Source organism: Mobula hypostoma, chromosome 22 (genome assembly GCF_963921235.1).
Source record: "Mobula hypostoma chromosome 22, sMobHyp1.1, whole genome shotgun sequence".
Lineage (NCBI taxonomy): Eukaryota > Metazoa > Chordata > Chondrichthyes > Myliobatiformes > Myliobatidae > Mobula > Mobula hypostoma.
In genome coordinates, this window is record NC_086118.1 from 25800681 (window position 1) to 25817062 (window position 16382).

The 16382-nt window shown below is 38.4% G+C and overlaps 1 protein-coding gene across 1 annotated transcript in view; it reads right to left on the bottom strand.

Moving 5' to 3' along the window:
• Nucleotides 1-16382, bottom strand: part of LOC134360229 (bMERB domain-containing protein 1-like) — an 87550-nt gene that overhangs the window by 20444 nt on the left and 50724 nt on the right. The window contains exons 3-5 of the mRNA XM_063074316.1: nucleotides 9171-9244; nucleotides 5752-5866; nucleotides 4907-4980 (exon numbers count right to left, since the gene is read on the bottom strand). Of these exons, the coding sequence (XP_062930386.1) occupies nucleotides 4907-4980; nucleotides 5752-5866; nucleotides 9171-9244 (263 nt within the window). The remainder of the gene's footprint in view (nucleotides 1-4906; nucleotides 4981-5751; nucleotides 5867-9170; nucleotides 9245-16382) is intronic.

A 16382-nucleotide genomic window follows, 5' to 3' on the forward strand; every position in this document is an offset into this window, starting at 1 on the left:
CTTATTGAATGGGCCAGATGGCCTACTCCTGCTCCTATTTCTTATGTTCTTACGATGCAATCACGAAGAAGGCACGCCAGCAACTATTAGGAGTTTGAGGAGATTTGATATGTCACCAAAAACTATTTCTACAAGTTTCTACAGATGTACCACTGGGACTGGCTGGATCACTGACTGGTATGAGGGCTTCAACGCACAGGATAGAAAGAGGCTGCAGTGTTGCAGATTCAGTCAGCTGCATCATGGCACAAACTCCCCACCACTGAGTATATTTACAGAAGCTGGTGCCTCAAGAATCCATCATTAAGGACCCTCACCATCAAGAATATGTGCTCTTCTCATTGCTACCACCGGGGAGGAGGTACAGGAGCCTAAAGACCCATCCTCAGTATTTTAGGAACAGCTTCTTCCCCTCCACCATCAGATTTCTGAATGGTTCACGAAGTGGTGAACACTACCTTACTACTCCACTTCTGTATGATTTATTATTTTAGGAAGGAGGAGAAGATGGCGGCGCGATGCAGCGCGCGCAGCTGTTCCAAATGATATCATGTGTGTAAGTAGGGGCCGTGCACAATCCTGATTTGATGGAGACAGCCGTGAGAAGCATGGAGGAACACCTGGAGAAACTTCTGAAATGCCTGTTTCACTGCCACAGCTACTGTGCGATCGAGAATCTCCAGAGGGGAAGGCCGCAAATCCTCAGCTTTGCTCGTTGCTCGGTGGCTGGGGCAGGGTCGAAGCACTTGGCAGAGATGGTGCTCGGTGTCAGAGAGCTGGTCGGAGGCTCGGAGTTTTCGGACGGACTCGGAGTCGGACTGTGGTCAGATGCTTCCAGGATGCTGCATCGGCAAGTTTGCGGCACTGGAGGTTCACCATCTGCATGAGATGATGGGACTTTCGAGAGACTTTGAGGCTTTTTACTGTGCTGATGGTCTGTTCTTATCAAATCACGGTATTGCTTTGCACTGTTGTAACTATATGTTATAATTATGTGGTTTTTGTCAGTTTTTCAGTCGGTTTGTCATGTGTTTCTGTAATAACATTCTGGAGAAACATTGTATCATTTCTTAATACATGCATTATTAAATGACAATAAAAGAGGACTGCGTGTCCTCATAATCTAAAAAAAAACTTAAAGTAATTTTTTTTATACAGTCGACCCGTGGGGAATTGGTTCCAGGCCCCCCTGCTGATACCAAAAAATGCAGATGCTCAAGCCCATTATATAAAATGGCGTAGTATTTGCATACAACTTACGCACATCCTCCCGTATAATTTAAATCATCCCTAGATTACTTATAATGCCTAATACAATGTAAATGCTATGTAAATAGTTGTTATACTGTATTGCTTAGGAAATAATGACAAGAAAAAATGCTCAAACAACGAGTGCTGGAGAGAGAACTTCCGGGCTATCCCGATCCGCGGTTGGTTGAATCCATGCATGTGGAACCCGCGGATAAGGAGGGCCGAATGTACATTGCACTGTCCCACTACCACAAACCAACAAATCACATAGAATATGTCCCTGACAGTAAACCTGATACTGATTCTGAACCCTGTTGTAACCTGACAAGGGCCTGTGTTATCTCATTCCCTTCACGGCCAGTGCAAGGGGCCTGTTTGTGCACCATTGACCTAATTGAACACCTTCCAAATCTGTGATTTATTACCCATAAAAGATGAGGCTAAAAAGGAATGAAAGGCTATCAGCTTCAACTCTCCTACAAGTAATCCAGTGATCTGGCTTGGAAAACCAAAAAGTGATGCATACAGTCAACAGGTCAGGCAGCATCTGTAGAGAAAGAAACAGTTTCTGTGTCACATCTGAGAATCTTCAACAGAACTTAGAAAGAGAGTAAAATATTTTCATATCTGAATAATAACTGTTTCTCCTTCCACAGACACCACCTGACCTGCTGAGTGTTTCCAGTATTTTCTGTTTTTTTTATTCAAGTCAGAGAGACTTTGTCAGAACTGCAGCTTGTTCAGTCTCACTGGGTCCAAGACCTACTGGTTTCTAATCATTAGCGTTATGAAATAGCACAATTGGTGAGGGACAACAAATGCCACCTTTGGCACTACTGCCGAAATCCTGTAAATGAACTAATTAAAATACAACAAAATTGTGCTGGCTTGATTTAACATGAAACTCATTTGTATACGGCTGAACGCTGGAGTTTCTGTGCAGCCAGGTAACAGGCGAGTGAGCATGGGCGTGATTGCCAGGAGCACACTGGGAGTTATGTAATTAAAGACGGCTCACATAAAAGGTAAAGAATGACTCTGAAGAGTGATGCTGAAGTGAATAATGTAAGATTATCTTTTTTTTTGCTGGGAGGAAAACAAACTAATGTGGCCTATCAAACTTATCTAACTGATAGATTTAATGCACAACAGTAATGAATGAGTTGGTCTGACCACTGGGCCAAATTATGCAATGAATCTTAATTTTAATCATCCAGCCACATTAACAGTAATGCATGCAATGTGTAACTTCATATTAAATTTGGTATTATTTATTTGGTACGTCACCAAAGACAATTGCCAATTTGTACAGATGTATTGTGGAGAATATTCTAATTGGCTGCATCAACATCTGGTAGCGGGGTGGGGGAAACTACACAGGATCGAAATAAGCCGCAGAGTGTTGTGAACTCATTCTGCTCCATCATGGGCACCAGCCTCCCCAGTATTCAGAACATCTTCAAGGAATGATGCCTCAGAAAGGTGGCATCCATCATCCATCTGGGACATGCTCTCCTCTCATTGCTACCATCAGGAAGGAGGTACAAGAGCCTGAAGGTGCACACTCAATGATTCAGGAACAGCTTCTTCCCCTCTGCCATCCAATTTCTGAATGGGCATTGAACCCATGAACACTACCTCACTACTTTATTGCACTACTTATTTAATTTAACATATTTAGCTTACTATACACACATCTTATTATAATTCATTGTTTTTTTATTATGTATTGCAAGGTACTGCTGCCGCATACAATAAATTTCACGACATATGCTGATGATATTAAAACCAATTCCGATTCTGATTCTCATTTGATGACTTGAATCAATTTTGAAAAAGCTCTTACACTCTTAAGGGGCAATATAAATGTTTAACAATGTATCAGCTGTGTGAAAATATTGGGTCATAACTTGCTGCCAGCTTAACTTTCTTATATTCACTGCTGGAATCCACACTAACCACAGAGTTATCTTTTCTAGATCCATCAATATTGACTTCTTGGTTAAGAATGGCCCTGGTTTAAATTGGTTAGACCTTCCAAGGTGTCAGGCCTTGGGCGATTAAATTCCATACAGAGAAAACTCCAAACACTGAAATGGCAGAAAAACGCTGATAGATAGCGAAGCCATGTTAGCCTCCCCAAAGCTTTACTGGCTGTCAAAGCACTCAAAAGCTTTAAATATTTCTAAATATCACTGTACATTCAAAAATATTCAATGACTATTGAAAATTAAATAATTAGCCATTTAAAATATTAGTATGTTACTTAAATCTTTAACAAATTTTTAAAAAATTGAAGAAAACATTAATTATTTTTTAAATGCAAATTTGTTGCACTTACCTTTTTCCATTGCAGCTGTTCCCCAGCATAACTACTGGGGAATTACCACAAACTCATGCTCTGCTGGAAGAGTGAAATAAATACCCTTTGGCCGTTCAATATTTCCATCAAGAGAGCAAAGGGTTGCCTCCCATATCAATCTCCATCGTTCCCCGCAGTTTAAATATTTGATATCATCTGACTGACTTCGTTCCACGGAGCACATTTCAAAGGCAGTTCTGCATAGTCTTTCCATATGCTACTTCAGCTACCTCCTCCATCCCTATATCTCACATTGCTTCCTTTACTCATCCTACTTGGCCATTGGTGAATCCTCAGTTCCCAACACCCAACATTTGTGTGAAGAATTTTTATCCACGTCTAATCTCTAGAATTCTGTCAGTGCACACTCTTATGCCTTCAACGTCAAAACTATCTTTTAGAACAGACTCAAAACCTGACATGGAGATTCCTGTGTGGGACCAATTGCTAAGTTACTGTTAAAATTTACTAATATATGCAAGAGTTACATCTGACAGTCTCAGTAACATACCAGGAAACAAAAAAAAAAACAGCAGGAACGTGTGGAAATCTGCACAAGAATCAGAAGGAAATGTAGAATTCATATCATGTACATTTTGTGAAATATGTGTATTTAAAATTCAACCTATTTCCTATATTTTGAGTAGATTAAATATACCCTGCTTCAGAACATTTCATTATTGAAGAATTTCCATTTAAGATGAGTCACTCAGATGCTAGAACGTTAGATGTGAAGAAACAGAAATTTCAGTGCAAGGCCCAGTGAAGGATAAACATACAGAAACATAGAAAACCTACAGCACAATACAGGCCCTTCAGCTCACAAAGCTGTGCCGAGCATGTCCTTACTTTAGAAATTACCTAGTGTTACCCATAGCCCTCTATTTTTCCAACCTCCATGTACCTGTCCAGGAGTCTCTTAAAAGACCCTATTGTATATTTTTAAATGCATATTTAAATACAAGCAAGTCACAAAATGGTAGGGCAAAAATTCTGTATATTGCTGCAATCCAAAATTCCTCCCTGGGCAGCAGCATTATGATGAACTGTCATGCATTCTTAGATAGAGATCAATGTAATGATCCAGGAAATTTGACTTGTATACTTAATATTTTCGATCTAAGCAGTGTTTAAACCTTTTAACGAGTGGAAAATACACTTACTTATTCCCATTCCCCAAACTCTTGATTTTTTTGCTTCATTACTCAAAGTCCATTCCTTTATTTACATTTGCCTCAGCAATGTAAAATGGAGAGGAGGGAATCATCAGCAAATTGACAAACAGATACCTACTTGATTTTTTAGAACAGGCCTTTGATAATTTTGTCTGCAAGAAATCTGCCATTTCTTTGTCTTCTTCTCTTTCTCTATGATAAAAAGCAATTAAGTTTCAAAATAATCATCAGACTAAAACAACATATAGATTTATTCAACATTGTTGATAACTCACACCTCATATTTAGACCATAAGACCATAAGACACAGGAGCAGAATTAAGCTATTCAACCCATCGAGTCTGCTCCACCATTCCATCATGGCTGATCCTGGGTCCCACTAAACCCCATACACCTGCCTTCACACCATATCCTTTGATGCCCTGACTAATCAAGAAATTCTCAACTTCCACTTTAAATATACCCACGGACTTGACCTCCATTGCAATCTGTGGCAGAGTATTCCACATATTCACCACCCTGCTCTGGCCAAAAAGCACCCTCCTTATCTCTGTTCTATAAGGTTGCCTCTCAATTTTGAGGCTGTGCCTTCTAGTTTTGGATACCTCCACCATAGGAAACATCCTCTCTACATCCACCTTATCTAGTCCTTTCAACATTTGGTGGGTTTCAATGAGATCTCCCTGCATTCTTCTAAATTCCAGTGAGTACAGGCCCAAAGCTGCCAAACCCTCCTCATATGTTAACCTCATTCATTCCCGGAATCATCCTTGTAATCCTCCCCTGAACTCTCTCCAATGACAACACATCCTCTCTGAGACGCGGGTTCCAAAACTGTTGACGAAACTCCAAGTGCGGCCTGACTAATGTCTTATAAAGCCTCAGCATTATGTCCTTGCTTTTATATTCTATTCCCCTTGAAATAAATCTTACATATCTCTTGTTTAAGTGAAGTCACTGTACCTCAGTCGTTCAAATTCAACATCATCCACAAGGAAGTCTCTTGTCTCCACCAATTTATGGATCTGCTGCAGTAATTCTTCTTCCTTTTGCTTATCCTCATTTGATTTGTCCTTATCTACATTTTAAATGATAATAATTGTTATTTTAGTAGTAATTATACTAAAATGTATTGAAACACTCTTTAATGAGAATGATTTTCAATCAGTATCTGAGTCATATGAATCAAACTTACTCAATTTGACCCATAGTCTGACAACAATTACCTCAACTGTGGTGTCAATGGAGGTAAGACATGGATTTACAAGTACCTATGAATTAACAAAGGACAAAAAACCTGATGACTTAGTGGGGAGCATCCTCACTTCTGACTATATGTGTCCCACTTAATAGATTTGTACAAAAGTCAATTTAGATAGTGCAGTATTGAACAGGTCTTGGATGTAAAGCTAAACTGATGTCTTGTTTGTTCTTGAAGCTAGATGCAAGTTATATCAAAGAGCAGCAGGCCAATAATCCTTGGTGTCCAGGTCAATGTTTATCCTACATGAAGCAGATGATTCACACTACTGTTTGTGGGAGCTTGCTGTGCACAAGATGGCTGCTACAGTTATGGAAACTGTGGGCACGTAATTTTCAGCATTAGAAGAGGATAACATATCAGCCATCCAAAAATGATATGGGGATGGAGACTCACAAAAATTAATGTAATAGTAAACAAGAAACTAAATACTATTGAATAAATTAATGGAAAACAAGGGGCAAGGAAATAGTGCATGAGAGTGACAGCGAAGTAAATCAGCCATGTTCTCACTGAATGGCAAAGTCTGAATGGACTGCTCTTGGTTTTAGTTTTTATAGTCCTTCATGTTAATGCCAGTTAAGAGTAACAAAGTCTCAGGGATAATTTCACTTCCTGGTTTTAGAACAACCAAGAAATCCTAAAAACCATAGATTGATTAGCCTAGAAAATTACTAGAATCTGAAGTTAATTTGGCGATGGCTGCCATTTGAGAGTTTGTACATTGTGCCATCAGGAGGCGGTAGTGACTTGATGGCGTTCGACACTAACAATGACTGAGTCAGATATTTTACTGACTGGTAAACTTGCCATTCAGGAATCCTGTTGTTACCTGGCGGAGGATGAAACAAGAACGAGAAGGATACCAGTAAGAAAAATATAGGGGGTGGGAAAGAAAAGACAGTCTGACTGGCAAGGTAGTTAGTTAATGGTTATATAGCAAATTTCCAAGAACACTAGTTATAAGAAGTGGCAACGTGAATGGCTACTTTCTACTTCCGTGAAAGTCAGAGAAGACTAGCATCCCAGAAACAGGAGATGAAGACAGAACTCCAGAAGCGGAGTTCAAATAAACAAACACAAAAGAGGCTGCAGATACTAAAATTCTGAATAACGTGTAGAGTCAAAAGTTGCAGGTCAATGTCTTGGGTCAAGAACCTGCATCAGGAGTAGTGATATACAAATGTTACTTCCATTTACTACAGATTATTTCTTCCAAGTATGTTTTCTTTTTGGTGCTACCATCACACAACTGATCGTAGTTTCCATTGTGCACAGGTAACATAGTGATTAGCACTACCCTTCGCAGTACAGGCAACCAGGGTTCAATTCCCGCCATTGCCTGTGAGGAGTTTGTAAGTACTCCCGTGACTGCGTGGGTTTCCTCTGGGTGCTGTGATTTCCTCCCACAGTCCAAAGACATACTGGTTGGTAGGATAATTGGTCATTGTAAATTATCCCATGAGGATTAGATTGGGGGATTGCTGGGCGGACGTGGCTCGAAGGACTGGAAAGGCAGCTCCAAGCTGTATCTTAATATAAAAATATGAACAGTCTTGATATATTTAGTGCAAACAAAGTGAAACACTTGAAGTGAGAAATCAAAAATCATCCAGGACTCCAATTCTGATCACGGTGCTATCTGCTGGCTCTAGTGAATGCAAGAGGTGGTTCAATTATGAACCAGTAGAGACCACGTGAGGAATGGTAACTTGTGGATGATAGCATCCTTGGAAATCCACGTGAATTTGTTGCTTTACAAATGAGGTAGGGGCTGGGCGTGGAAGAAAAGACTACACTCACTAATCCAATATAAAGAGTAATATATTAATATTCTGCCCACATCCATTTGACAGTTTAACAGGAATACAATATTTGCTATCTAACCCATTTTCTCATTAATGCTAGTTGTGGAATTGTTAACATTTTAATCTAATAATCATGTGAGAAGATTGAGAAGTACATGGAATAAAATTCAACACAATCTAGTTGGTTAGGAACATTGGAAATGCATGCAGGTTCTTGGTGAAGTTCAGTTCCTGGAACTTCAGAAAATTATTCAATTAAGGTGAGGCAAAGCAGTCTCACAAAATGGTTGGAGTGATATGTGAAAAACAGATAACCCAGTGGTTAAGACACAGTGTTTGGAAATATCCTGAATATAATTTAACTACTAAGATGAAAAACCAAAGTCTTATGTGAGCTCTTTTACCAATTACTAACCCATCTAATATAAATGGCTTTAATCTGCTTGTTGAATTCTAATAGGAATTTTATATAAGCTTGTTACATAAGATATTAAAAGGGAATAATTTCATCTTCAATTTTGGTCCATCATAAATAGTTATCTTGCAACTGTAGTGTGGTAATCTGATCCATAAGGGCTCAGAGTTGATTCTGTAGGCTCAAAATGCTAAAAAAAAACAGAATTCTATTCCCAAACATAATTAAAAACATGAAAACCTCCAGAACAGTGAAAAAATATTTTTATTTAATCCTTCAGAAGGGCCTAAAAGTGTTCTTTTGATAAAAGAATGCAAGCTGCAAAATATGGAGGTGATTTATGGCTTTTGAAAGGAACTGATTTTCTTGTCCGGTCATATTTACCCTGCAGACCTACACTGATAGGTTATTTGTAAAAGGTGATTTACTTCAGTTACTGAAGCACAATTCTGAGACACCACAGAGTAAACTGGCTTCTTTCACTCTAATGTATGGTGCATCACACTATCTAAAATACTGTTTCTGTCAGGAAAGTGAACGGAGTATTAGTGCGTGGCAAAATGGAAACACAAGAGACTGCAGATGCCGGAAAAAGCTGACTTGATCTGAAATGTTATTTCTCTCTGTAGATCACTTTTCTTGTTAAGCATAATTCAATGAAACTGACTGGATTAATATACATTGTAGTTTGTTATATCCATTTCTGGAACACGGAGACCAAAATAATAGTGATGTAATCGATCCATATTTCATATATAGTGGAAGCAGTGTTTATACCTGTGATTAGCAGAGAATTCAATCACTGTTTTAACTATTTGTAAAAGATGCTGGTTCTTGATTTGTGATACCTAGCTCATTATTCTAGTTCCTTAAGATTCAGATAGATCCGAATGCTCACCTGGTATTGAGACCAGTTTCTGCAGCTCTTTCTTAAGTCGGGTTATTTCTTTGCATAGTTGTATGTCATCCATCCTAGAAAATGTCAAAATAGTACATTGATAAATTTAACAGGTTGACATTGGGCAATTTCAGTGAGCAGAATAGTGAAATCCAATAAGAAAATCTTTATTAAACAATTTAATGCATCGAAAATAAACTAATTAGTTCCAATGTATGAAACAAGATGCATTCAAAACTGTGGGTAAAACCTCGTGCAGGTAAACAAACTTCTCCCTATCTATAGTTAGCTTTTTTTATTTCACAGCAGCATAGTAGGTGCACAAAATCATAGAACTGTACAGCTCTTGGCTTCCTGTCCATTTTGACCATTGTACTTTTCTGTACTAATCCTATTTACCTGCATTAGGTCTACACCCTTCTATGCCTTGATGATTCAAGTTCTCATCAAGGTGCTTCTTAAATATTGAGACAACACCTCCTCAAGCAGTGTGTTCCAGTTTACAATGACTCTATGTGAAGAAATTCCCCCTCAGATAGACCCTCTATCTCTTACTTTATTACTTTACTCTCGAGAGTTCCAGAATATTAAAAGATTATTACTATCTACTCTATCAATCCTTCTTTTGTGTATGTGTATCAGATCACCCCTCAGACTCCTGAGTTCTAGGGAAAACAACCCCAGCTTATCCAACCCTTCCTTATAACTGTGACATTCCAATCTCGGCAACATCCTGGTGAATCTCCTCTGTACCCTCTCCAGTGCAATCACCTCCTTCCTGTGCTTCTGTGGATCATTTTATTTCTGTAATGTGAACTTGCCATTTCTTGTGGTCTGTTCAAAATCAAATAATCAAATAGCTATCATTATAGCCCACAATGTGTGATCAAGATCGGAAATACAAACATCAAACAAGTCACAAATTCAAATATCTTGGCCCCTAATAACAAGTAATGGCAGGTGCGACACAGATATCAAATACAGAATAGCAATGGCAAAAGAAGCTTTCCAAAAAATGAAGTCCATATTAACAAACAGAAAGATGAGCACGTACACTAAAAACAGAATACTGCAATTGTATATTTATTCTATCCTGACTTATGGAAGTGAATGCTGGACCATTTCCCCAACAATGGAAAAGAGACTAGAAGCAGCTGAATTATGGTTCTACAGGAGAATGTTAAAAATATCATGGACCACACACACATCAAATGAAGAAGTTCTCAGAAGAGCCCAAGCAGTTCGATCACTCATACCAACAATAAGAGAAGGACAACTCAGATTCCTTGGACACATCATGCGGAAAGATGAACTAGAAAAACTCATACTTTCTGGAAAGATTGAGGGGAGTAAACCTAGAGGAAGATCTCGCCTTATGTACATCAAAAGCATAGCCAGGTGGCTACACATCGAGGAAATGGAAGTCATCCAAAAAAACGAAGGATAGATCTGCATGGAAAACCATGGTCACTAAAGTCCGCATCGGATATGGTACCCAGACAGACAGATTGATATAGCTACAGATTTTATTAACTTTTTGAAGCATATTGCAGTAAATATGTATTCAGCAACGTTAAAAATAAATTTAAAGATTACTTGCCACACAATCACCTTTTTTGGAATAGCATCTTCCCCTCTGCCATCAGACTTCTGAATGGTCCATGAAACCATGAACTACTTAGTCTCTGCTTGCACTACTCATTTATTTTTATATATTTATTACAGTAAATTATTGTAACTTTTTAAAGTATTGCACTGTAATCCTGCGGCAAACAACAAATTTCATTAGATATTGTATGTCAGTGATAATAAACTTGATTCCGATTGTACATTCTAAGTGAACATTCGCCGTAAACAGCTTTTATTCTCTAACAATGGATTGTCAGCTCTCTGGAACAGACAATACAAAGTATTAACTAAGTAATAAATTAATCACTGTTAAAAGTTACGCACAAAATTAAAATACTTCACTTCAATACTTAATTTAATAATCAATTATGTGTGCATGAATAAGGTTGTACTTTATGTATATATACCTCTATTCCAATGGTAACCTTACAGCTGTATGTCTTTCAATGTAAGAGCAGCAATTTCTAACCATAAATGATTTATAACATTATGATTTATATCGTTTTCTCCTTACGTTGCAGTCTTCCCACTGGAAATTATATCCTTATCTAAACCAAGTCCAGAATACTTTCAAGTAGTACAATGGGAAAATAATTGGAAATTTTGTTTTGCCGTAAAATTCTATCAAGAAGCTTTCAACTGCATTGGTGTATTTTTCATTATGAAGAAATGCGGGTTGTATCGTAGTTCTACTTAATAGGAATTTCAATCCGAATCAATGAAATGATGAAGCTGACAGTTGAATGCAGAGGAAAATACATCTAGCTCTGGCAGTGACAAAGAACCTACATCATGCATATTTTCATTTTCAACCCCACCCCCCCCCACCATGGTAGGAGCCCTACTCCCTCAGAAAGCCTCAGCTGACACAGCCAAAAAACATTATATTGCTCATTGACTCCGTAATCCTGATGCTCGCTCTTCCCTGGGAGAAGGAGGTTCAGTGTGTACAATCAACAGCTTGTCTTTCTTTTGAATAACGAAAACCAATAACTAAAAAGTTGCAGAGCTCTAAAATCCATTTCTAATTTCAAGCTCAGTTAGGGGGTCTGAGTTTCAACAAAGAAACACAGTGAATGGAAACAGATGAAAAATGTTGCAGATGGTCTCTTTCAAAAATGTTCAATTCCAAATTGTAGAAAGCATTACTTGTTTCAGTCTAGCTCGCTTATAATATTTGATTTACTTTATTTCATGCCTTGAACTTTATTGTCATTGAAAACCTCCAGTTCCATAATATCTTTCAATTATATATAGCAAACCTCATTAAAAAGCATTATAATAGTACATTTATAGCATTTTCACTATGGATGAGTATATACTATTATGATTTTAATGTTGATATTATTTAATGAAATGTATCTGGCCATGTAATGTTAACTTGATCAACAAAACACTATTTTCATAGCAAGTATAGTGTATGTGTGAAGCAGCAAACAGTTATGACAATACTTAAACTAAGAAACCAATGACTGTATAAATTAACATTAAAAACATGGACTGAGAGTGGATTCATTTGAGCTCTTTAATCTAATATTATAGAAAATGACAGCTACAGAAATGGTTAAACATTGAGTGATTTTATAAAAATAGTCATAAAACACTGGAGCTCTATCATTTATTTTCATAGTCAAAACCACCAATGCTTGGAAGCTTATTATGCATGTAAGACGTAAAATGGCCTCAAATCAGTGCATCACAAAGATAAAGAGGGGAGAGGGTTAAGTTTCCTTTTGGAATTAATGGACAGGATATTGCAGATGTGCAAATACTCAATAAGAGCTGCTCATGTGCATCAAAGCAGAAAATCCGCCCTCAAGTTATGACCAGGGTAAGGAAAAAAATGAAAATACATTTCATCTGGGCTCTTTATCACCACCAGACGGGCTGCCATTTTCTCTGCGCTCAGTTTTTGAGCTTCATCCTTTCACTAATTAGGGATGAAATCCATGTTCAAACAGAAAAAGGGAAGTCACTGATTTTCTTCATAACTAGAGGCACACTAATACTACTGTAAAATGAAGCACTTCTGCTCTCTGTGTTTGCGTTAGCTCTAAAGACTTGCCAATTATTTGCAAACCCTCATTCTTTCCCTTGGAATAAATAGTTTTCAGGTGTATGGCATACCGCATCTACCTCCAATGCTCTTTTAGACAATGTATTTGAGATCATAACAACTCCAACATAACAAAAATTCCCTCCCATCTCACTAATTAGTTATCGAATAATGATTCTATTGTCAGCATTTACTTTGTTCAAAATCCCTCATAATTCACAACACCTTTAATTTTCTCTTATGGAAGAACAGTCTCAACTTTTCTTCCTTTGTAAATGAATGTATTCATCATTATTGAATACAATTGCTCTTACATTGAAGAGAGAACAGATAATGAAAGCATTGAGTTCATTCAGTTTTTAAATCACCTAATCCTGCAACTCACACTTGACTGTACAGACGATGTGCAAAAAGATTTGTGTTCATGTTATTCATGTTAGATTTTCTCCGATTAAAGATATTCAAATTTTGTAAATTAAGGTAATGCTTTATATTTCATTAACATTCCAAAATGATGATGCTTCACCACAATAATGACAATTTCATTACATTCTGAGCATAGGTATGATGCAATTTTTAACAAGAGCTTCAAGAAATATCATTACTGATCAACTTATCCAGGCTGATTTCAAGGACAGGATGTGCATTGACAATTGTACGTTCATTTCTCATCCCCTTTAGGTAATGCTTGCACAAGGTTCTTGAATTCAAAAATTAATTAGCTTCATAAAAATATACATGTCCCTCCAATTCTAAGATTCAATGTTTCAAAGCACATTTATTATCAAAGAATGTATTAATTACACACCTTGAAATTTGTCTGCTAATAGGCAGCCACAAAGCAAGAAACTCGAATAACCCAGTTTTAAAAAATGACCATAAATCACTGGGCAGAGAAAGAGAGAAACAAAATATACACACACATTGTTCAAATAATACAAGCAAGCTAACAGCATCGCAAACTAGAATGAGTCCCAGTTCCACTCCCAAAGCAGCTAGAGTAGGCCCAAGCCCAGCCTCGGGCCCCAGTTTTCATCCAAGCAGGGCAGAACCGCACAGCAGTCAGATCAGTTCATAGCCTCGGCACCACAGAGAAAAGAATGAACATTCATGGGAGAGTGAGTAACATTTTTAGTCGATTCTCTTGCCTCATGATTTATCAGTAAGATGTCGCACATCTTCAGTAGTGCCATCTTAAACCGAAAACAGTTATGGCTCCATTGGCCCTTCATGGCTAGTCTGCAATTCTTCCCACTCCCTATTTCTATTCTCTGCGTCACCTTTGTGCTTAACTACCTGTCAATCTCCACCTTGAATATATTCCCTAGCTCCACCTCTACTGCTCTTGGGGATAGAGAATTTCAAAGCTTCACTATTCTCTGAAAAAAAGTGTTCAAAGTTCAAAGTAAAACTTATTATCAGAGTACGTACAGGTCACCACATACAACCCCGAGATTATTTTTTCAGGGGCACACTCAGCAAATCAATAGAACAGTAACTGTAAACAGGATCTGTAAACTATAAATATCAGGAACTGTACACAAATTGTGCAAATGCAGATAATAACTAAATGGCAATAAATAGCATGAAGTGACAAGATAAAAGAGTCCTTAAATGAGTATAGTTATCACCTTTTGTTCAAGAGCCTGATGGTTGAGGGGAAGTAACAGTTCTTGAACCCGGTGGTGCGAGTCCTGAGGCTCTTGTACCTTCTACCCGATGGCAGCAGTGAGAAAAGATCATGGCCTGGGTAGTGAGCATCTCTGATGATGGATGCTGCTTTCCTACAGCAATGTTTCATGTAGATGTGCTCAATGGTTGGGAGGGTTTTACCCATGATGTACTGGGCTGAATCCACTACCTTTTGCAGGATTTTCTGCTCAAAGGCATTGGTGTTCCCATACCAGGCTATAATGCAGCTAGTCAGCATACTTTCCACCACATATCTGTTGAAGTTTGCCAGGAAGAAATTCCTCCTCATTCCCTCATTCTAAAACCATACTATTGCTTCCATATACCTCACAAGAGAAACATCTTCTCAGCAAACCAATCTTTTGGTCCCCTTCAGAATGTTATACATTTCAACATCAACAAACACAAAATGCTAGAGGAAGTCAGCAAGCCAGTCAGCATCTATGGAGGGGAATAAACAGTCGAACTTTTGGGCTGAGATCAATCATTGCCTGTTTATTCCTCTCCATAAATGTTGCTTGATTTGCTGAGTTCTTCCAGCAGTTTGTGTGTGTTGCTGTAGATTTGCAGCATCTGCAGAATCTTGTCTTTATACATTTCAATAAAATCACTTTCAGTCCCATTAATGTAGGCCCAAAATGTTTGCTCCTTTTATCTCAGGAATCACCCACATTAGCCATACTCAGCATATTGTCAGAGTTTTGTGCCTATCTACGAAAGGGTGAGGTATAGTGAGGTGGTGTTTGTGGACCATTCAGAAATCTGATGGCTAGGGTTGCCAACTTTCTCACTCCCAAATAAGGGACAAAAGTAGCAGTCAAATACGGGACACTTGTGTTTACTCCGAGAAAGACTACCATGACCATGAAGCCTTGCACGGGCACCTGTGTGTGTATGTGTGATGTGCGCATACATGACGTGCGCATGCGTGCACGTGCCGATTTTTTTCTACAAATCGGTTTTGGCTTAATCTTCCTGACTGTACCTTCATTATTTCTACTTTATATAGGCTGAGTATTTATCATATCATTCCTGCTTTTACTATATGTTAGTGTTATTTTAGGTTTTATGTGTTATTTGGTATGATTTTGTAGGTTATTTTTTGAGTCTGGGAACGCTCAAAAATTTTTCCCATATAAATTAATGGCAATTGCTTCTTCGCTTTACGCCATTTCGGCTTACAAATGGTTTCATAGGAACGCTCCACCTTAGCTGGGGAATTACGGGACAAGGGTGGTCCCATATGGCACAAACCAATTTAGCCCAATATATGGGATATCCCGGCTAATACGGGACAGTTGGCAAACCCTACTGATGGCTGAGGGGAAGAAGCTGGTCCTAAAATGTTGATTGTGCATCTTCACACTCTCGTACCTCCTCCCTGCTGATAATAATGTGAAGAGGGCATGTCTCAGATGGTGAGGTACTTATTAATGGATACCACCTTCATTGGTCTTCTGGCAAGATGGAAGTGTGTTCAGATGCAGATGCCTCTCAGGGGCCAACCAAAGGTGTTTTTGTCTTTTTAAAATGTTTTGCTTATGATCACAGGACAATGTCGGTTATTAAGTACTTAAGGAACTGCAGGTCTACCCCATCAGTGAGTTGGTGGACAAGCTGGACCTGGTGCAGATCATGTTACTACCTGCTATAGGAAGGCATAGGCATCAGTGCGCAAAAGCAATGTGTAGACTAACTGCGAGTGATCGTCTTGGAGATTTCTCTTGCAATTGCAAGACCCTGTTGGACATAAAAAGTGTACAATGCTGCAAGTGTGTTTCCCTTGTTTATTGGTGAGACAGACAGTGAGGAAGCTGCTGGCCTTGGTTTTAGTG